Source organism: Periplaneta americana, chromosome 16 (genome assembly GCF_040183065.1).
Source record: "Periplaneta americana isolate PAMFEO1 chromosome 16, P.americana_PAMFEO1_priV1, whole genome shotgun sequence".
Classification (NCBI taxonomy): Eukaryota; Metazoa; Arthropoda; class Insecta; order Blattodea; family Blattidae; genus Periplaneta; species Periplaneta americana.
Genome location: NC_091132.1, coordinates 138,039,446 through 138,063,202, shown reverse-complemented (window position 1 = coordinate 138,063,202; position 23,757 = coordinate 138,039,446). Strand labels below are relative to the sequence as shown.

The 23,757-nt window shown below is 34.0% G+C and overlaps 1 protein-coding gene across 4 annotated transcripts in view; it reads left to right on the top strand.

Moving 5' to 3' along the window:
- The first annotated feature begins 857 nt into the window (after window positions 1-857).
- Window positions 858-23,757, top strand: part of LOC138691258 (rab5 GDP/GTP exchange factor-like) — a 76,390-nt gene continuing 53,490 nt past the window's right edge. The window contains exons 1-4 of one of the 4 annotated variants that reach the window (XM_069813081.1): window positions 858-1,028; window positions 1,179-1,396; window positions 20,324-20,454; window positions 22,042-22,296. In XM_069813081.1, coding sequence (XP_069669182.1) covers window positions 1,227-1,396; window positions 20,324-20,454; window positions 22,042-22,296 — 556 coding nt within the window. In that variant the 5' untranslated portion in view covers window positions 858-1,028; window positions 1,179-1,226. Of the gene's footprint in view, window positions 1,397-20,323; window positions 20,455-22,041; window positions 22,297-23,757 lie in introns of all 4 variants that reach the window. The other 3 variants (XM_069813082.1, XM_069813080.1, XM_069813083.1) reach the window with 3 other exon arrangements.

Below are 23,757 nucleotides of genomic sequence, written 5' to 3'. Positions count from 1 at the left end.
GCAATGTCTTGTGCTGAGGACGAACATTAAGGTATGTGATTAAAAATTATTATTAAAGAGTTATTATTAAGAGTTAAGAAAGCCAACGTACTCGCATATGAAATAATAATAATAATAATAATAATAATAATAATAATAATAATAATAATAATAGCCATTTAACAATATAACAAACTAATGCTTATTCTTATCGAGAAAGTAGACGTGACAACGTGACGCTTAGAGTGAAACCTACAGAGCAACAATCGGTCGGCAAAATTATTTTTTTAAAGCACACCGCACGTTATTGTATGATGCCGACATGTTAAACATGAGTCCGCGGCGATAATATATATTTCAAAATTATATTGCCATTACTTTCACACTATTCACTAAAAACACCCGAGACAAAACAAAGGACAAATATGACAATCGTGTTTACCGCTCTATTTCTACCAGTAGCATGGCGGCGTAAACTTGCGCAGACTGGTTTCAATTTTGGACAGCACACCAGCGCTCTGTGTGAGTCTAGTATACTATTATAACGTCTTTGGTGAGGACGAATCATGAGAAATTCAAAGTGTATCTATTCTATTGCATGTCAGTGTGTATGATGTGTGAATAAAATAATTTCTATTCAATTGTGTATGTATAATGACATTTGCTAATTTTTATGTTGCGTTTTTCCAAGTACAAATTAAAAAAATTATAGGATTTCTCTGAATTTTAGGGGGATTTTTAATATGATATAGGGGGATTTCTTGTTCCTTGGCTGGCGACACTGATATGTAGAGAGAGAGAGAGAGAGAGAGAGAGAGAGAGAGTGTGTGTGTGTGTGTGTGTGTGTGTGTGTGGAACGTAAGCAACGGTGTGGAAAGTAGGCGTGTATGGTTACCAGACATAACTGGTGTGTTGTAAGCGTCGGTTGTAAGGACAGCCGAAAGCTGTTGACCTGGACTTCATTAAGATCTAAACAGCTACTGTTAATTAGAATATTTATAGTTCATCTGTGCTAATAATAGATAAGTCCGAAGACAACTGTTTATTTTGTAGGTATATATATTGACTTTGGGACAAAGTGACGTCCATTTGATGATTAGTATAGGTTAAGTGTTGTACCGTTGGTGCTACAATTTCTTTTCGTGCTTTTGATGATGACATAAGTACAGTATTACAGAAGTTTCCGTTTTCTCTCACAGAACAACTGCGTCATTGAATTAACAGAAGTGTCTGGTGTAAAGTGAAGCATGTATTCCACAAAGAATCCGAGTCTTCGTATCAACGAAGCAGATTTGAAGTGTAAAAATGGTTGTGGATATTACGGAAATGCAGAGTGGGGTGGTTATTGCTCGAAGTGCCACCAGCGTGAAAGACTAAAGAAAGCCGGTGGTCATCGTGTACTTCATCATGGAGAAAGGTATGGGTGAAGTAGACCTTTATTACTTATAATGTGTATGAAACCATGGCATGTTTTGATTTTTGTAAAATCAAATTTTCATTAATTTCTCCAGTGATAAAGAGCACCAATAAGACATTGCTATCGACACAAACTTCGTCACGAAACGTAGCTCAGAATTTTATCTTTACCTATCTTAAATTCATAGGCGTTCAGTGAATTTCATCAAATAGACCTAGAGGCCCAAGCTGGTCGTCGATTTGGCCTGTGACTAACCACAATTTCTTTCAGATGTATCTATCTGTATGTTTGTCTGTCTAAACTTTAGTATTTTTCCAGGAAACCTAGACCTACACCAAAGTAGGTACAATTTTCTTTTGTTTTCATTGAGTTCTGTGAGATCTATAACTTAGTAGTGATAAATACATGTTTAGTTTGCAGACACATAGACTAACTTACTTGCCACTAAGGCAAAAGAAAATTGAATCGGTCATTTCAAAAAGGTCATGAGTCAAGAAACTGAAATTTTACAGGAGAAAGAAAAAACTACCTACAGCATAAACTACCTAATTTTTAATTCTCATACGACTGTCAATGATTAAAGCGTTATCGAGGAAAATATTGCATTATATATTTTTCATTTAACATTTTTTGTTTGGCATAAAACACATTTTCAAAATCAATGACTCATGACCTTTTTGCAATGAACGTCCACTTTTTACGAATTAATAAAATATATTTTTAGGAAATAATGTTCTAATTATATAAATTGTTTAATGCACCAATATACAATGAATGAGAACACTTATGCTTACTATTTTCATATTATACAGGGTGATTTACAAGGATTTATCGTCCTTTACGGAGGTTATTTCTGAAGACATTTTGAACAAAAAAATGTCATATAATCATAGTTCCTATTCTCAATATTTTCAGCTAATTTAAAGTTGTTTGTAAAATACGTTTTTCTTTAGTATGAAGGTAAAAGAATAATACAAATAGAGAATGAACCATTCAGAAGTAGCAGTTCTTTAATTAGAAATTTTTATGACGCTTAAAATGTACTGTGAAGTCCTTAGTTGGTTCGTACAGACATTTTTTTCTATTTTTAACAAAAAAATTGCATTATTCTAACGCACTTATCACAACAGTTATTATAAATCACACCATTTCCACCGACTTAATTATTTGCAGTTCAATTTTGCATCCTAATTTACAGTGTTGGAGAGTTTGCAACACATTTTAAAAAATGTCGCCGCACGCTTGTAAACGTCACTCGTCATGCTACGTAACTGCATACGGCTATCTTTGATTTCCGTAGCGCTCACGCTGGCTGCTGACTGCACACTGACCAAGATCACGCGTTCACAGCAATGCGTTCCAATAACGAAACGTAACTCTGTAAGTGTTGAGAATAGGACCCATGTTTATATGATATTTTTTGCTCAGAATGTCTTCGGAAATAAGCTCCGTAAAGGACGGTAAATCCTCGTGAATCACCCTGTATAGCTGTATTTTATTTAGAACAAGAATGAACTCTAATGAAAATCTAAACACTTTGGATAGACGATAGATTGAGAAAGTAGTTTTTTGTTTGTTTGTTTGTTTTTAGTCCTCGTGATCATTTTCAACTTCTTTTCCTCCTTGTCTTGGCCTTTCATGGAGTTGATCGTAAAACTCTGTATACTCAGCTGGAATATATGTACTTCTTCACCTTAAGAATGTTCCCTTTTTCTTTTCTTTTTTTTTTTTTTTTCCATTGATAGGCATCTGTTTTTAAGGATAAGTCAACTCTGTAGGAAGTACAGGATTCTTGCTATAACTGTGAAGGAGATTGAATTTCTCTTTGCTGGCACCATCGATGAACTGTTAAGTTTTTATTTGACCAGGACAGCTTGAGTTGTATTCAAACGCCATCCACTTAGAAGGAGAAAAAGACATTTTATGTACCTTAGGAATTTTTCCCATACTTCATTCAGAGAGAAAAGTCTTCTTGTAATAAATAAACCAACATCGCTTAAAGTCGAGTACAGGCACAGCATCAATGGTTTCTACTGAGAACTGACACCATTTTAATCATAACATATTCTTTAGGTAGATAGACCCTATCATAGCTTTTTATCAGTTCCTTTACAGTTCCAGAATCCCTGTTGTTTGGTAGGAAGCTGTGACCTTTTATTGGAAAGAGTAACGTTATATAATTTGGAATCACTTTGTTGTTACAATGGATAAACAAAAGCGGATCATTGTGTTGTTTTAATTTTGACCGGCGCACCTGTCAGACAATAGATGCAGCTCATTTACATTCTGTAGAATATGCTTCTGGATGTAATGAAACAAATGAACATACGTCATTTTCACCTTTGTGTGCTTCTTCTTCTTCTTCTTCTTCATGATATACATAAAAATGTGAGAGATTAGTTTTTTGATTATGTATGCCAAACACATGTCTCAAATAAAAAATGTTCTATACAGGAATATTTGGCAGTGGCAAATTTTGCATAAAATCAAAGGTCAATCCACAAACATTATTCCCTTTTAGACTAAGTTCAGACATTTTATTAATATTAGCATACAATTTTTGGACCTTCTACGGTGAACCATCAATTCTGCTATTGCAGCTAGCTTGACACTGCAAGATGGGAACTGCGTATTTTAGCTGGTAAAACTTGAAGAATCGGATACTGATATCTTTCCACAACAAAATCTTACCTTCAAATATGGGTATTGAAGTTGAAATGAAAAGGATATTAATTCCCGTGAATGAATATTTTGAATATAGACTACAGATTTAAAGTCAGTCATTGCAAAAAGGTCACGAGTCAAAGACTCATGACCTTTCTGCAAGAAGTGGAAATTTCAAGCTTCGATTTCAGGACTGTTTGAAAGTATATTCATGATCTTCTTACGTAGACTGTTCGGGCTACCCCTACACCACAATGTTCAATGCATAACTCATTTTCGTAAAAAAGTTGACTCATGACCTTTTTGCAATGACTGATTCAATTTTGCCTTTGGTGTAGTTTTTCTGGAGAATTAACGTGTAAATTTCACACACATATATATATATAATATTTATTCTGTTTGACTTTCAGTTTCTGTCTCGCAACATTTAATAATGGCTTTTCACCGAATTTTGTGTTGTAAATATTAAGTAGCCTAGTTCTGAATAATTGCAATAAGTGTAGACACTGGTACTACAGTAAACTAGTTGCCTATTTCCTAGCTAGAACTTCGATAACATTGACACATCACTAAAATACGATGGAATGAGTTAGGACTCACAGCTATCGCAAAGACAACTTAAGTTACTCTCAAATTTAATAATCTCCTAAAAGAAATTTCTTAAGTACTATTCATTTATTTAATGTTTATTTTTTTCGTTAGATAATCTCTGAAATGGGGCCAGTCTTATTATCTAAGTTTTGACCATTTAGCCTAGCCTATATTGGAAGAATTAAAAAACAATAAAAAACAAATGAGGAGTGGAACATTTCATCAAATTTTTAAATTATGAGACGAGGTGGAAATTTTATTGTAACCATTGTCTGTGACCTACACCGTGTTATTTGCTATTTACAAGGATATTTTGGTGGGAAACTGTTTTCGTTATGAAACTTAGCTTCAAGATATCATCATTTGCTGTTTTTTAATGCGAATTTCAGTGATTTTAAGGTCAATATTTTCTTATCTTATATCATGATATAAGAAGTAAACTCTCTTAAGATTTGGCTTTCTCTATAGCGCTGAATTATACAATGTAACCTAATTGGTAACTTTATACTAAGACGTGCATTAGGCCTATATATTTTTTTTTAAATACTAGAAATTGTATGATTCTTTTCTTTGCGTTTCATTTTATGTGTTACTGTTATATTGTAGTATTGTAGTATTGTCTTCTTAGTATAAATTGTACTTCAAAATAATTTTTATTTTAAGTAAGTTAATTCTGACAGAAATGCAGGAGATTTTTCATAATTTAAACATATTCTACAGGAATTTTATTGTCACTCAGTTATCACTATTATATTTTTATGTCCAACAGAAAAAACCTTAGCTTTCCAGGTTTTAGAAGAGCAGAGTTTGCCATTATTGTGTATGCATACTGTTTGCATGTCCTTGTCTTGTAATGTGAGTGATAGTATATTTAACTTTTTTTTCCTTTTTAATAAATTATGATTTCTCAAGTAACTATTTTCACCCTTTCTACTGGCAATGAAATGCTTTATCAAATTAATATATAAGTTATAGGATATTTCAAAAGTCAGTTCAAACATTAAACCGCTTTAAATATTATAATATTTGAGATAGGGAAAAAACAAGAACATCACAGTGTTGTGCAAACAATGGGGTTTACAAAATGCTAGGAAGATATCCGCCATTCTCTTGTTCAACGTACAGCATTCTGTCTGCGACACTATGCACATCATTTTGCAGATAATGTCTTGGAATATTGGCAATTTCTTACGAGATGGCATCTTTCAGTTGCAGTAGGGTTGTTGGATGTGTCAGGAAAACTCGTTCTTTAAGGTAACCTCACAACCAAAAGTCGGCCCATTGAGCAGTTTGCTTTCAGTTAATGTATTGAATTGAATTGAATTTCGGGAGGGGAATACTGTACCTTTCAAGATTATTGGGCCATTCCTCAAGCTAGGCGCATTCCCAAACCCACACTGGCTGACTACACCAAAGTTTGCTGTGTGCCCAGTTTCGAGCAGGCAACCTCACTTATCTAGAGTTGCCAGATGTCCCAATATAGCGAGACATTCCCAATTTTCAGGAAATTTTTCTCTTTTCCGCTCATGCCCGTCGCAAGAAAAGAATGTTCCACTTTTTAGATTTTAGCTATTCATATTTGGAATTGAAAGTCACATACGATGTGAAACAAATGACCACGCGCCGTGTTGAGACGTGAGGGATATGCGAATTTAAGATAATACTCTCCTACCACTTTAAACGCAGATCTGTTATCCTTTTGAAAGGACAGTGGTCAGTGTTTTAAATTTCCCTCTCTTCATTTGCTTTTTCACAGGTGTCACTATTACTGGTCTTAATTAGAGGCTTTGCTAGGTGTGGTAATGTGAGTTGTGGTTATTGTTGAGTTTGAAGTGTGGACGTGAGAGTGGTTTTTTATTTTAACTGTGGCTTCCGAAACTCAAATCAGATATGAAAGCTAAATATTTTTACGGTTCGAAATTATTTTATAAGTTTTATAGATCAAGCGACTCCTAATAAACATAAATATTACGTCACACCATAATACATTTGAGATATCTATTCGTTGCGACATTACAATGATGAAAATAGAATAGACAATAGAAATATCCCCATACATTTTAAAATTATGTCTCTTTTTCAATCTTTACTATCGTACCCCTACTTGAAGAATTACATAGGAGAAATTTAAAGGGAACTGGAACAATAAGGTAAAACCGAACTTCCAGCTCCCCTCTCATGAAAAGGGTGAAATGAAAAAGAAACCCATTAGCTACTTTGAATCAAAAGTCCGGAAGAAAACAAAATTATTATTACAAAATGGTATGATGATAATATCACAGTCTACTATATACAGTCACGAAGCTTGAGTTTTGAGGGTGCTAGAAACAATTAGACTGTGACAGTACTATTTTGCATTGCCTAGATGAGGTGATATTAGCGATCCTAGTGGTGAGCAACTACCTAATGTTTGCATATTTACTACGTATTGAGCTTTGCGACTGTATATACTAGACTGTGATAATATTGTTGCTGTTGCTTCCAGTGCGGTTGCAGTAGAGCCTCTGCATTATGTAACAAGATTCTCTTGCAAGGAGAAGAAAAGAATTTCAGTTACACAGCCCCAAATCATTTATACATACAACAAAGGGCCGGGTGGTGTTGATCGCAGTAACCGGAATATTAGTCTTTACTGCATTTCAATTAGTGGCAAAATGGTACTGTCCACTAATTGCACATATGATTGATGTTGTGGAACAAAATTCATGGCAGATTCACAAAAAAAAAAAAAAAAAAAAAAAAAAATTACAAAGAAGGCAGACTTGATCATTTTACCTTTCGTCAAAGGGTTGCTTTGTCTCTTCTCGAATACAAGACAAGTGAATGTGCTAGCAAAAGAAGCTGAGCATCCAACCTGAAAAATGTGAATTCAAAGTTTGACAGAAAGGATCAAATAATCATATCACAGGGAAAACAGACTCGATGCAGAGTTTGCCACAAGGAAGTACATGTTAACTGTTTCTCTAAATACTGGTACCACACCAAAATTAACTCATTTTGTGATTGTATTGCAGGGATATCATGTTATGAGAAAATTCTTTGTGTTTCAAATTTTCTAGGATGCTGTGTATGTAATGTCAAGTATAAAAATGTATGAAATGATTGTAGCCACAATGAATCAATCTTCAGAATAATATTAGTAAAATAATAAAGAAACAATAATAAAATAACAATGTAACAATAATAATATTTATTTATTTATATTTGTGTGCTGAACAACAGCCAGAGGCCAATTATAGTTCAGCACAATACAAAAACAGAAGATACTAAGGTGCAAGAATAAATAAAATAATATCTTAAAATCAAGAAAAACATACATAAATAAAATTGAGAATGAGGACAGTAAATACTAATAAACGAAACTATACTTTAAAAGGATCTAAATTGTTCCCATGCAAATTGGCATATTTTATGCATCTACAGACTGGAGAAAGAGATTTTGAATTTCTGTTGTAAAATTTTTTTTGAAATCTTTAACCCTTTGTAGGAATACGCAGGCTGATGTTGTTTATGATAGACTCACAATCAATATCACCCTTGATAACTTTGCAAAAAAAATGATAATCAAGATTTTGACATTTAGAATAAAGGCTGCAACAGTTAAAATATTTACAAGTAATCTCATAATTAAAGTAAGAGGAATTGGGCATAAATCAAAAAGCACATAAGGAAATAAATTTTCTTTGAATATTTTCCAATTTCACCGAATCGGTTGAAGTAATGGAATTCCAGGCTACAGATGCATATTCAAGTTTAGATCGAACCAAAGTAAAGTATAGAATCAATAGAGATGCAGGAAAAAGAATAAGTTATAGACCTTATTAAACCAAGCATTCTTATTGAATGATTATAAATATATTAAACATGATCATGAAAATATAATTTAGAATCAAGTAATACACCAAGATCTTTAATATAATTTTTTCTAATAATATAGACGTTATTAAGAGAATAATTAAATTTTATGGAAGTAGTTTTTCGTGAGTACGAAATGACAAAAGTTTTTGTTTAATTAATTTTTATTTCATTATCGTCAGACCAAAGTTCAATAGAGTTAATATCATTTTGAAGAGTTTGGCAATCGGTCGGATTATTTATTGTGCAAAAGATTTTGAGATCGTCAGCAAATAACAGGTACTTTGAACTTATTCTTTTACATATGTCATCTATAAATAATAAAAATAATAGAGGGCCAATGTAGATCCTTGGGGAACTCACATAAACTATTAAATGGTCCGAGAGAGAATCTCCTAGTCGAACACAAGATTGTTTATTTGTTAAATAGTTTTCAAACCAGCTCACGTAATTAGAAGAGAGACCAAAGTTTTTAAATTTATTTATCAAAATATTGTGAAGTACAACTTCAAATGCTTTGCTAAAGTCAATATAAATTGAGTCAATTTGACCTTGAGTTTGAACAACTGGCAGAACAAGATTAAGGTAGGATACTAAGTTTGTAGTTGTTGAGTGACCTTTAGTAAAACGATGTTGGGCTGAATTAATTTTATTCTTAACATAAGTTAAAATGAAATATGTTTGTGGATTATTTTTCAAAAATTTTTGAGAAATTGTTTAATATTGAAATAGATCTATAATTGGAAACAACATTTTTTTTTTTACCATTCTTAAAGATAGGAATAATGGATGCTTCTTTCCAAAGCAAAGGATATGTACCAGTTAATAAACTTAAATTAAGTTAAATATAAAAGTTAAAACGGGTATTAGAATATTAGAACATCCCTTAATTGTAAAATTAGGAATGCCATCAGTGCCCTTTGATTTGTTAGGTTTAAGCTTTTTTATGGCAATTGAAATGTCATAAACTGTAATTTTAGGTAAGGATAAGAAGTCAGTAGAATTAGAATCCAACAAACAGAAATTAGATTTAGACTGTTTTTGAACCGATTTAAATTAATTAGCAAATGCATTAGCAATTTCTTTCTGATCAGTAATGTGAACCCTATTTATTAATAATTCAGTGGCATAATTATTGGATTTTCGAAAAGATTCTACATATTTCCAAAATTTCTTGGGTTCATTCTTCAAATTTCCATCAATGGATTGTAACCATTTAAATTTATCAGATTTAATCATAGCTTTAACTTGTTTTCTGTAATTGGAAAAAATTTGATAATGGTGATCAGTTTTGTATTTCATAAAATTTCTATGTGCTTTGTTCTTTTTCTTAATGAGTATACGCAAGCTATTTGAAAACCATTTTGGATAGTGCGATTTTTTTTACGAAGGTGGCTTTGTTTATAATAATTTGAGATAACGAATTAGTAGCAATGTTAACATCAGTAGTCTGATATATGGAATTCCAATCGTGATTGTATAGAGTGGAATACAGTTTAAAGTAATCACCTTGAGAATAATTCATGAAGGTACTAGTTGGGCAGTGTTCAGGTAGTGACAAATACACTTCAGGATCAATGGAGATAGATGGATGATAAGAGTACTCCAAAACTAGAGAATGATTGGCTAGTTTTACTGTACTATTAATGATATTAGTAAAGACAAGACCAAGTAGATTTTTACTAGTAACAGTAAATTTGATTTGATTTAATCCCAGAAGGCAAGATGAGAAATATAAATCACTTGACTTAATTTTAGAGTAGTAATGAGTATCATTAAGATTAAAACCAGTTGACCAGTCCATACCAGGACAATTGAAATCGCCAATAATTACTAAATTCTAAAATTATGAGTGTCAAGATTTTTTTCAAGAAATTTAAGGTAAGATTTTAAGTGATTATGTCGAAATCAGGTGGAAAGTAATGATTTCCAATTAACAAATTAATATCATCAGCCATTTTAATTTCTATCCAAACACATTCGTTAATAATTTCTAAATCATATTGCCGACACGTAAAAGGTAACCGGTTGTTAATCGCTGTTAGGACAACCCCCACCTCTTTTTTTTATTGGTGTCCCCGTAGGTTCTGTCTACACGAAACACAGTGTAATTATTAGAGAATAAATTTGTATTTGTTTTAATACTGATTCAGATAACCATGTTTCAGTGAGACAGATAGTGATATCATTATTACTTACTACATTTTGAAAAATTTAATCAATTTTTGTATTAAGCTACGAACATTTTGGTAAAATATCTCAAGATGATTACTAGAACTGTGCATTGAGAGTTAGATAATAATATTAAGAGGCATTAACCCTAGAATCAACAGAAGTACCTGGTGGAGCAAAATGCTGCTAGGTTTAAGTTTACCAAAAAAGGGTGCAATGAGGCATCCAGCAGGCCAAACATAAGAATTATTAATTAACTCAAAATCCGTCTCATCAACTGAGATATGAAAAGAGGAATACGATTGATATTTGGTTTTCAATTTCGTTATTTCAAGAGACCTTACTTTAAGTTGATTAAAGAGTGAATCCTTAATATTATCTTTTGTTGACATTAGGACTAGATCTAGAAACAAAAAGGGATTTAGTTCTGATTCTCTCTGGAGCCATTTCTAAGTTGCTAGTAGTTAGAATACTTTAAAACAGCATAGGCCTATGATAGTATAAACAGGCTAAAACTAATACAGGGAATGAAGGAATTTAATATCCCGGAGAAACTTGTTAAGCTCACTGCTATGACATTAAGAACTACTAAATGTCAAGTTAAGATACAAGGGGAGTTATTGCCCCTATTTGATACCAATTCAGGACTGCGACAAGGAGATGGTTTGGCATGTCTATTGTTCAATCTGGCGATGGAATGGGTTATAAGAAAAGCTGGATTAGATAATAGAAGGATTATGTATAATAGAACAACGCAAATTTTAGCATATGCAGACGACCTAGACATAATAGCTAGAACAACAAAAGCATTAAAAGAAGCCTATACTAAATTACATCTGGCGGCCAAAGAAATAGGACTACAAATTAACCAAGACAAGACAAAATATATGGAGGTCAATATAAAACATAGAAGTACACCATATTTTGAGGTAAATGGGTATAAATTTGGAAACGTGAATCAATTTAAATATCTTGGAACTCTAATCACAAATGATAATAAAATACAAAAGAGTTATCGCACAGAATAATCATTGCAAATAGAAGTTACTCAGCACTAAAAAGACAGATGAAATCCCATCTGCTTTGTACTAAGACAAAGATCAAATTATATAAGACATTAATTAGACTAATTTTGATTTATGGTAGTGAATGCTGGACACTCACCAAGAAGGATGAAGAGAATTTAAGGATTTTTGAAAGGAAAGCCCTGAGAAAAATCTATGGCCCCACGAATGATAATGGTATATGGCGAATTAAATACAATTTTGAATTATATCAATTGTACAGAGAACCAGATATAATTAAGACTATCAAATCAATAACAATCAGATGGCTTGGTTATCTGTGGCGGACAGAGGAGAGTAATCCAGTGAGGAAATTGACTTTTAATAACCCAGATGGCATCAGAAAAAGAGGAAGACCACCATTGAGATGGATAATGTAGAATCGGACTTGTATGAGTTAGGAATTAGCGCTTGGAGAAAGAAAGCAAAAGATAGGGACCAGTGGAAGATTGTGATGAAGGCGGTCATGGCCTGAAGTGGGCTGTTGCACCTATGAAGAAGTAGTTAGATTGCTAACTTTAGGATCACGTTTCTTAAATTTTTTACGAGCTACAGTTTAAAAACCATCAGAGTCAATGTTATTCGATAATGCAATAGTGCTATCATCTGAGCACACGACAGCAGAGATGACCTCATTACTGTTATGTTGAGTAAGAGGAAATGAAGTACTTGGTGCTGACTTCGCATGATTGCGATTTTACAGACTTCTTCTTCTGCCTTTCTAAGGATTGGGGTTTATCCCGTTCCACGCCAAAGACATATTCCTGAAACTGGTCTTTCCATCTGGTTCTCAGCCGTCCCATATCCCGTCAGTGTCAGACAAAACACTACTGTACGATTTAGTAACAGAGTTAACTGTCGGCTGTTGACCCAAATTAGAGACATTACGATCAGGCTTAGGGTGACAGGAATTTTTGACCATAATTTCATCATCATCATCATCAACATTGGCGCTACAACCCTTGGTGGGCCTGGGCCTCCCTTAGTAATTGTCCTCATCCGTTTCTATCTTGTGTAGCAGCCTTCCAATTCTTGTACCCCAACTTTCTGGCATCCTCTTCCACTCCATCAATCCACCGCAAGTGCGGTCGACCTCGTCTTCTCTGACCTCCCCGATTTGTTATTACAATTTTTTTACAAGGTTCACTTAGGTCCATGCGTATTACATGTCCTGCCCACCTCAATCTGCTTGTTTTAACTGTATTGATTATATTTGGCTCTCCTAGAAGTCTATATAATTCATAGTTGCATCTCCTTCTCCAGAGAGCTTCCTCAAATGTTGGGCCATAGATCCTTCGCAGAATCTTTCTTTGGAAAATCTCCAATCTTTTTTCATCGTTTTTGGAGATTGACCACGTTTCTGCCGCATATGTCAAAACTGGTCTCACTAATGTTTTGTAAAGAATAACTTTTACTTTCCTGGATAGAGCATACGAACTAAAGTGATATTCTAAGCCGAAATATGCTCTGTTTGCTTTCATTAATCGATTAGAGATTTCTTTGAACATGTTATTATCGCTAGTGATCACTGATCCTAAGTATGTAAAGTTGTCAACTTTCTCAAAATTATAATCTGATATCTGCAGGCTGTCTATCTTGTCAACTATCTTTCCATTATCTGCCAACATATATTTTGTTTTCCTCTCGTTGATGGTGAAGCCTATTTCTTTTCCAGTCTGTTCCAAGGAAAAGAACACTTCCTTTACATATTTCATGGATCTGACCATAATTTCAGCCATTTGAATTTTGAGGGCAGTATTCTCACTCACTCTTTAACTCACCCATTTCTTTTTCCAGGTTTTTCACATGTTCGAGAATAACGGTTAAAAGTGTCTAGAATAGTCACACTGTTGAGCCTCACAGTCTCGAATTGAACAGAAAAAGACTCCGCACATTGTAGATTAGGTATAGATCAAGTTGTCTAGTAGGCGAGATGATCTTCTTTTCAGCCTTATTGTTGGGTTTCACAGGAGTGTTATCACACGAACCACCTTTGCAGCACTGACACACTTTACACACTTAAAGGAAGAAATGCCTCCTTTCATGAAAAAATCGTATTCTACATCACTCAAGTTCAGTCAAGATGAAATCTAAGGCCACAAGGCCTAGCACACTTCAAAAACTTTTGTCTACCAAAGAAAGCAACGTTACATTTTATAATGTATAATAAGTTTCTGTCAGATGCGTTTCCAATTCATTGTGGGCTAAAGCAAGGAGATGCACTGTTACCTTTACATTTTAACTTTGCTGTAGAGTATGCCATTAGGAAAGTCCAGGATAACAGAGAGGGTTTGGAATTGAACGGTTACATCAGCTGCTTGTCTATGCGGATGACGTGAATATGTTAGGAGAAAATCCACAAACGATTAGGGAAAATACAGGAATTTTACTTGAAGCAACTAAAGAAATAGGTTTGGAAGTAAATACCGAAAAGATAAAGTATATGATTATGTCTTGTGACGAGAATATTGTACGAAATGGAAATATAAAAATTGGAAATTTATCCTTTAAAGAGGTGGAAAAATTCAAATACCTGGGAGCAACAGTAATAAATATAAATTATACTCCGGAGGAAATTAAACACAGAGTAAATATGGGAAATGCCTGTTATTATTCGGTTGAGAAGCTTTTATCATGCAGTCTGTTGTCAAAAAATCTGAAAGTTAGAATTCATAAAACAGTTACATTACGGTTGTTCTTTATGGTTGTGAAACTTGGACTCTCACTTTGAGAGAGGAACATAGGTTAAGGGTGTTTGAGAATAAGGTGCTTAGGAAAATATCTGGGGCTAAGTGGGATGAAGTTACAGGAGAATGGAGAAAGTTACACAACGCAGAACTCCACGCATTGTATTCTTCAGCTAGCATAATTAGGAACATTAAATCCAGACATTTGAGATGGGCAGGGCATGTAGCACGTATGGGCGAATCCAGAAATGCATATAGAGTGTTAGTTGGGAGGCCGGAGGGAAAAAGACCTTTAGGGAGGCCGAGACGTAGATGGGAAGATAATATTGAAATGGATTTGAGGGAGGTGGGATATGATGATAGAGAATGGATTAATCTTGCTCAGGATAGGGACCATGTGAGGGTGGCAATGAACCTCCGGGTTCCTTAAAAGCAAGTCATAATAATAATAATAATAATAATAATAATGTCAAATTTTTGCGTGAGCTTTGGCCTCATGGGGTCATATAAGTTGGTGCCACTGATTAAGTCGCTTATACAGTATATCAAATGAAATAAAATAACCCTTATTTTTAAAATCTGGCAACCATACACTCGTCCCTAGGCCAGTCCTCTTCATGCATCGTCAGCTGGCGTTTGGAGAGTGCTGTGGAATGGCGACGGAATGGAGAAGTGTTGACAGAATGGTGTAGATGTCTAATAAGCCTATAGGGAAATGGGAGAACACTAAGAAAAACTCCCAACTGTGACCTTGTTCGCCACAAGTGCCATTAATAGACATCGGATGTTTAGGAAAATGCCTATTTTATTTGAATGTTCATATTTAAAGGTTTTTAGTAAATGTGCACAAATCATGAGAAGTGAAGCATTCTGTTGAATTTTGATCTTTCCTTTTTTTTTTTTTTTTTTTTTTTTTTTTTTTTAATATGTACTTTTTGCCTTTTTCTTTATATGACTACTCACTCAACATTACTGCATTTATTTCTGCGTTCAAAACTAAGGAAATTGCAGTTCTTATAGTAGCCATAGAACAGTGATGTCAAAGCAAGCACATCTTTCTGACCTTGACGTCGTGCGCTAAGTATGGAAAGAGGAAGGGTTGTGTATATGAATAAGCAGCCTGTTGGATTAAGAAAACAGTGGTGCACAAACTTCAGATGGAACGTGAAATTTTATGTCGTTATTTTTATATGGCTTCTTTATGTTTAATATTATCTGTATTGTCTGTAAAACAAAAGTACTACTTAATACCAATTTCTTAATATTGCAGTTGTGTTTTAAATGATAATAACATAATAAAGAGTTAAGAAGGAATATTCACATAAATTCCATAGTAGCACAACTATACTGTACTAAATGGATGAAACACATCATTCATAAAGAAAGTGATATTCCAAAGAAAGAGACTGAGTATGACATGATAAGTTGGAATTGATATTGATGGTACCTTTAGCCTTATAAAAGTAATCAATAAACCAATCAAAATAATATTACAGTACAAAGCAAAGTTACCTAGGTGCTATATATGTTTTAAGTGTAACTAATATTCCATAACAAAACTCTTATCGCATTATGCTTTTAAGGTGATATTGGTGAGCAACTTCCTATCATCAGAATATTAAATTATTTTCTAGAAATGTGCTGTAGCTATAGAGCTGACATTTTTACAACACATGGGCACGTATCTTTTGCTTATGTTGTAACAGCAGTTGCTTTGTTAATTCATTTCCTTACAAACAATTTCCATGCGAATATTTTCAAAATTTGTAATACACTATCTTCAGTAATACGTATTTACGGTATATTAGATTTACGAAAACATTCTGTAAGGATACTAAATAAATAGGCCTATATCTGAAAATTTCACTTTTGTATAAAAAAAAGTTGAGAAAATATTTCTTTTGAATAAAAAAAATCAAACTTGTGAAAATGAGCATTAAAATTAAAACCTAAATTCTTATAATGCACTTATACTTCCAGACAAATCTAAAAATTAACATGGATACAGTTTTAATAAGTTCTCTTCCCTTCATCCATTGAATCAGTGCTGGCCATCCCTGTATATAGCTCGTCCAAGCGGCATATACTACCTCTTTTTGTCTGTCTCTTTCCTTTCCGCTGTAAAGCGCTCAGGCTCTTCTGAGCTCTAAAGCGCGTGCTTGCTCCTATGGGCATCAATTGACATGACTGCCATAGAAAATGGATGTAAATGTTTCAGGAAAGGCCCATCTTTTATGTTCACAAGAAGTTCAGAAAGCAAATTCCAAAAGTATTTTGTATTTTGTTAGTTCGGAAATGAAAACATTATATCCAAATAGTGTTGAAGATCAACGAGTACTGTTATTGTTCATAGATGCAGCGGCATATATGATTGTAGCAGGTCAACTTTTGAAGCAATTTTACTGTAATCTCAAAAAACCTGAAAGTTAGAATTTATAAAACAGTTATAGGTCTATTACTAGTTGTTGTGTATGGTTGTGAAACTTGGACTCTCACTTAGAGGAACAGAGGTTAATGGTGTTCGAGATAAGGTGATTAGGAAAACATTTTGGGCTAAGAGGGATGAAGTTGCAGGAGAATGGAGAAAGTTACACAACACGGAACTGCACACATTGTATTCTTCACCTGACATAATTAGGAACATTAAACCCAGACGTTTGAGATGGGCAGGACATGTAGCATGTATGAGCGAATCCAGAAATACATATAGAGTGTTAGTTGGGAGGCTGGAGGTAAAAAGACCTATGGGGAAGCCGAGATGTATATGGGAGGATAATATTAAAATAGATTTGAGGAAGGTGGGATATGATGGTAGAGACTGGATTAATCTTGCTCAGGATAGGGACCAATGGCAGGCTTATGTGAGGGTGGCAATGAACCAAGTAAGACGTGGAAGACAGAGTCAGTAGATACGTGGGACAAGGCTACAACACAGTGAGAGTTGTGAGCCGATCTGTTTCCATCATTGTGTCTTGTTTAAATACTCTTACTGAAATCATTTTTATCCCAGTTTTCATTGTTTAGTCGCTTCAAAAATCAGTAGATCTTGGAGTCACTAGCTTGCGAAATAAAGTGACAGATACATGTAAAAATGTAGTGCACTTTGTTACTCGTAATAAGAGAGAAACAGTGACTTAATTAAAAAAAAAAAATTGAAGGTTGTGTTGCACTGTCTGGCATGTAGAAATTCTTGCCTGAAAAACTGTAAGTGAGAAAGTTCATTCAAATGTCCAAACTTCCTTGTACAACAATAATGAAATTATTACTCTTCATTTCTCCTGAGGAAAGAGGAGATACAGTAAGCCTATTTTTGTAAGGACAAGCTATGTATCGTACAATGTAAGCATATCTCTAATTTAGTACTCATCCATGTTGAATCTTTCGTACACTACTTTTAACACTTGAATATAAATGACTGATTAAATGGCGATCTTACTTGTGTTAATTATCTAAGCATGTGCGGCACCCTAATCAAATTCTCAACACACAGATCAATTTCAGAACACACACTATTTGACTCAACGCTTCATCACACGAATGCACTCACACAATAAGCAGTGAAGTTGAGATGACGCTGAGACACAGAAGGCTCTGAGGATGGTGTCAGGTAGCACCGAAACAGCTGTAAGCCACACATGCTTACATAATTAACACGAGTAAGATCGCCATTTAATCAATTATTTAGTACTCATGTTGAAAATGAAGATTCTTTTCCTCGTCTCTGTTAAAATTAAGCATACCTATCTAATTAAATTTAACTTCATCTCTAGTTTATACCTACTAAGAGGTCCAGGGTTCTATATTCTATCACTGTGGCCTGTGGTGATATAAGCCTATGAGTGAAAGTAGATGTATAGAAGTGAATATAAAACAGCAACCGAATAATATCGTATTGGAAATATTGAAGCTAAACATTCAACAGCCTATTAGAAAAAAGTGTACACTATATAGAATATAATAGATATACCATAGCTCAAGATTTTTAAAATGCAAATTTAAGTTTGGATAATTGATTAAATGGCGATCTTACTCGTGTTAATTCTGTAAGCATGTGTGGCTTACAGCTGTTTCGGTGCTTCTTCACACCATCCTCAGAGCCTACTAGATATCGGCGTCATCTCGAACTTCGCTGCCTGTTGTCTGTTGGCAGCAAAGTTCGAGATGACGCCGAGATCTAGTAGGCTCTGAGGATGGTGTGAAGAAGCACCGAAACAGCTGTAAGCCACACATGCTTACACAGTTAACACGAGTAAGATCGCCATTTAATCAATTATTTATATTCAAGTGTTAAAAGTAGTGTACGAAAGATTCAACATGGATTAATTTTGGAATTACAAAATCTCCTCGATCCTAGCATGCCAATATTTATTTTACAAGTGACATGTGCAGTGGTGCAACAACACAGTTCGTTTCAGGGTAGAGGTAAGAATTTTGCCGTGTGCAATTTTCATGACAATTCTTACCATCATTGTGATCATGGGGTGGGGGGGAGATTAACAATGCTATATTATTAACTAACTTAAACTGTTTTCATTCGCCACAATGACAAACAGTTCAAAAGTCAATAGGCTATCAGATCAAAACTTTGAACAAAGGCTGAATAATGAACAAATCTGAATTATGAAAAAAAAAAAGTTAGTTGCATAATATGAATCTCAATAAGCATGGTAATAGTGATTTTCCGATAGTCAATATACAATGTAATATAATACTTTCTTACTTACTGGCTTTTAAGGAACCCGGAGGTTCATTGCCACCCTCACATAAGCCCGCCATTGGTCCCTATCCTGAGCAAGATTAATCCAGTCTCTACCATCATATCCCACCTCCCTCAAATCCATTTTAATATTACCTTCCCACCTACGTCTCGGCCTCCCTAAAGGTCTTTTTCCCTCCGGCCTCCCAACTAACACTCTATATGCATTTCTGGATTCGCCCTTACGTGCTACATGTCCTGCCAATCTCAAACGTCTGGATTTAATGTTCCTAATTATGTCAGGTGAAGAATACAATGCGTGCACCTCTGCGTTTTGTAACTTTCTCCATTCTCCTGTAACTTCATCCCTCTTAGCCCCAAATATTTTCCTAAGAACCTTATTCTCAAACACCCTTAATCTCTGTTCCTCTCTCAGAGTGAGAGTCCAAGTTTCACAACCATAAAGAACAACCAGTAATATAACTGTTTTATAAATTCTAACTTTCAGATTTTTTGACAGCAGACTGGATGATAAAAGCTTCTCAACCGAATAATAACAGGCATTTCCCATATTTATTCTGTGTTTAATTTCCTCCCGAGTATCATTTATATTCGTTACTGTTGCTCCAAGATATTTGAACTTCTCCACATCTTCAAAAGACAAATTTCGAATATTTATATTTTCATTTCGTACAATATTCCCGTCACGAGACATAATCATATACTTTATCTTTTCGGGATTTACTTCCAAACCTATCTCTTTACTTGCTTAGTAAAATTCCCATGTTTTCCCTAATCGTTTGTGGATTTTCTCCTAACATATTCACGTCATCCGCAAAGGCAAGCAGCTGATGTAACCCGTTCAATTCCAAGCCCTCTCTGTTATTTATTAAACTTCATAATAGGCCAATGTCAATGATTTTCTGTTAGTTGTGTACTTGGAGTGCGAACACAGATCTCACTGATGGGATAATCCATTCGTTGGTGGAATCCATTATGTAAGTTCACAGAAAGGCCTTATATGTGATGTAATAGATTATATACATTGACATTTTTAAAGTTGCGTTTATGTTAAAAATCAATTTGGTGGAATAGTTTGGAATAATTAGGTACTGTGGCTAATGTGGTTACGATGCATCCTGTCAACAGGAGTTATTTGTAATGCAATTATTAAAATAATTATGTTTTATTATTGTAGAGATTACGGAGATAAACAATCGAGGTCTCCTGTTGGATTTTCCAAATTTGAAGAAAAGAAAAGGCAACAGGCAGAAAAGAAGACAAAACTTTTAAAACTTTCTGTATTTAGAAAGTCTTCAAGTGCGAAAGGTAGAGTATTCATTATTTAATTTTTATGTTACTAAATACTAACTTAGATGTTATTGTTCAGTATTTAAATTTAGATACTGTAGGTGAACAAGTTGAGCAAACATACGTCGAGTATTATTAATTTATCAAAATATAGAGTGTCTGATAAGTCACTCCCTATTTTTAAATTGCTATAATTTCTTTATTTATTAACCACATTGTGCAGAACTAGTATTATTAGAAACACCACTCCTTGAGGTTTTGTTTCATCTTCTTCTTCTTCTTCATGCAATTTTTGGAAGCACTTTTGTAGTCACATTTCACAGAATATTTGCACTTATTTTCTCAACAAACACTTCTAGAATACTGAGAGTTGCTATGTCGGTTTCACTTGTTGCTTGTCTTGGTCGTAATACCAATTTGTATTAGTGATAAGTAAGAGATGTCTCGGTCGCTTCTCTCTGTCGCGTGAACCCAAATGTTATTTTTATTCCTGCCTAGTAGTTTAATTTATTTTATGATCTGTTACTCTTATCTCAGAGTACCAGTAACAAAAAACTCACTGTAACTAAACATACAGCTTTGCATGTAGGTCCCAAATCTCCTAAACTGGCGTCAAAGATAAAAACTCAGAATAAATGTTAACTCCCAAACGAACTGAAGGTACAGTCACCTGTCGCTACAACTCTCATACTGCGATGTGTGAACAACGGTGCAACCCGAAAAGTAGTGGCACGCAGCTTAAAAGTAGCAACGTGTGAACAGGGTTCTCAGGGTTGCAGCCGCAGCATTTTTGATATTGGTTTTGTTGAAACTTTTGCTGCGGTTGCGACCAGTGTTGCCACCCAAATGTGCCAATGATACTTTTATTATTTGGATATATTTTAATGTTAGATGTGATGAAAATAAATTATTTGTAACAGTTATTAAATGCACAACACAGTCTGAGCATATTTTCTGATGATAGAATTCATTTTTTTAATTTTCTGTAGCGTAGTTTCAAACAGGAGGGTTGCAACCTTGATTACGTGAATATGCTGTTGGTTATCATTTAAGTATATAGGCGTTTTTAAAAGCTTTATAGTAAAAATAATGACAATTTCTGAATATTATTTAGGACAGGAAAGCAAATAATAGATAAGTAAGCTTTTGCATGAATTTCTTAATAATGCAAACATAACCACAAAATGTATATTGAGAGGTCAACACGGAGATGGAAACCTGCAGCATGACTGCGGCTGCAAAAGTAGCGCCTTGTGTGTGAACAGACTCGCAACCTCCAGTTGCAACTTTTGCTGCACTCGGGTTGCACAGCACGAAAAGTAGCGTGCAGCATGCTACTTTTGGCTTACGTGTGGACACGACACGCAACTTTTGCAGCTGCAGTACAAAAGTTGTGCAGCAAACGTGGTGACGTGTGACCGTACCTTAAGGTGGACTGATCAAAAGCTTATGTTAAGGTGATGCTTATGATGGTACAATGTGGCTCAATGATGTAATTAAATATATTGAAAAAGATGTACAATTTTTAATATTATTTGTTGCACTTCTTTATAAATGTATTTTCTTCATATATATAACTTCTGAGTGATGACTTACATTTTACAGATTCAGGTCGAGCTGAACAATGGCAGGAACTCTACAGTGCAAATCCAGAATTAGAAAAACTGAAGCAAGATTATCAAGATTTATTTTCATCAGTCAGTCAACAAGTGGAACGTGATGTACGCAAATTTATCAACGCATTTAATATTAATATCTTGAAATGTGCTGACACTAGTCCTGTTGAAGAACTATCTGAAATTGTACAGAATTATTATCAAGTTTTTGCAAAAAGAATGGATGCCAGTAGTATTTACACAGGTAACTACTAAATACATTATGAACTCGAATACAATTTTGTGTTACTGAACTAAAGACATTTTGGATATAGAATTTCATTTATTATTTTGAAATTGCAAAATAAGTTATGGACATAGGAACTTTTTGAATATTAGTTTGTTCATCACCATGGAGTAATGGTTAGCATGTGTGACCATGAAACGAGCATCCCGGATCCAAGTTCTGGTTGGGACAAGTTACCTAATTAAGGTTTTTTTCTGAGATTTTCTCTCAACCCATTAAGAGCAAATGCTGGGTAACTTTTGGCGCTGGACCATGGACTCATTTCTCTGGTATCTCATTTCTTTGAATCTCAGTTTCATTAGTGTTGAACCATTAAGAAATGACTAGTTTATAACTTCTGAACAGAAGACTGGGTTCAAATCTTAGCAACATTAGTGGTGGTTGGAGACAGAGATTAGGTCATTATATGCATTCAACTTAAATTGTATTAGTCGACATATTAAAAGTGTTAAAATTTAAAATATATATATATATTTCATGAGATTGTAATTATTTTGTCACACTGTTAAAGAATTAGAGTATTAGCTTTCTACACTAGACCCATGGTCAAATCTTAACTTCCTTATTTCATCTTGTTAATACATGTGTCCAATTATTAGCCCTATTAACTAGTTTTACAGTATATAGAAAAGTCTTGAGCATGAAGCTCATGACATCTATGTGTTTTATTTTATTTTTTTATTTTAGTTGGTTATTTAACGACATTCGATTGCTGGTAAAATTCATGTTCTGGGAATAATAAGTTAAGTAGTAAAATGTCGCTGCAATTGAAAAGTATTGGGAATAAATTTGAATAAGGAACAAAAAAAAGTTTTCTTCCCAGGCAGGATACGAACTACGAAAGTCATAGTTACTAGTCTATCGTGCTCTGGAGTGAACAAGGCTCTGAAATCAGCTACAAGGGTCGGTCCGGATTTTTTTTTTGCCACTACTGTACATAACCTATTTTAAATTTTAACACTTTTAACGTGTCAACTAATACAATTTTAAGTTTTTAAACAAAGTGTTAACGTGAACTGGAATCAATGATACATTTATTCGTGTTTATAATTTTCCATTTTATTGTTCATCAGAATTTCACAATTAATTGCTGTAAATGTGTTTAATGAAGAGTACAGTGTGTCTAAGCAATCCGTAATTTTACATTCTTTTACAATTCATTCTTCTTTGGCTTAGATATTCGTCAGTGCATTTTATTTTTGTTCAGATATTGTCAAATGTTCAGTTTTCTAAGTGTGAAGTTGTGTTTTCAACAATATAACTATCAATAATTGTTTTATTTTTCCATCCCTCATTTTTATGGATGAAGGTAAGAAGAATAAATATTCTGAGAGTACTAATCCATCGATTTATAGATCAAATACCAGTGTTACTTTCACTCATTTTCAGCTTAAAATGCAAATGTCTGAAGAATAAGTT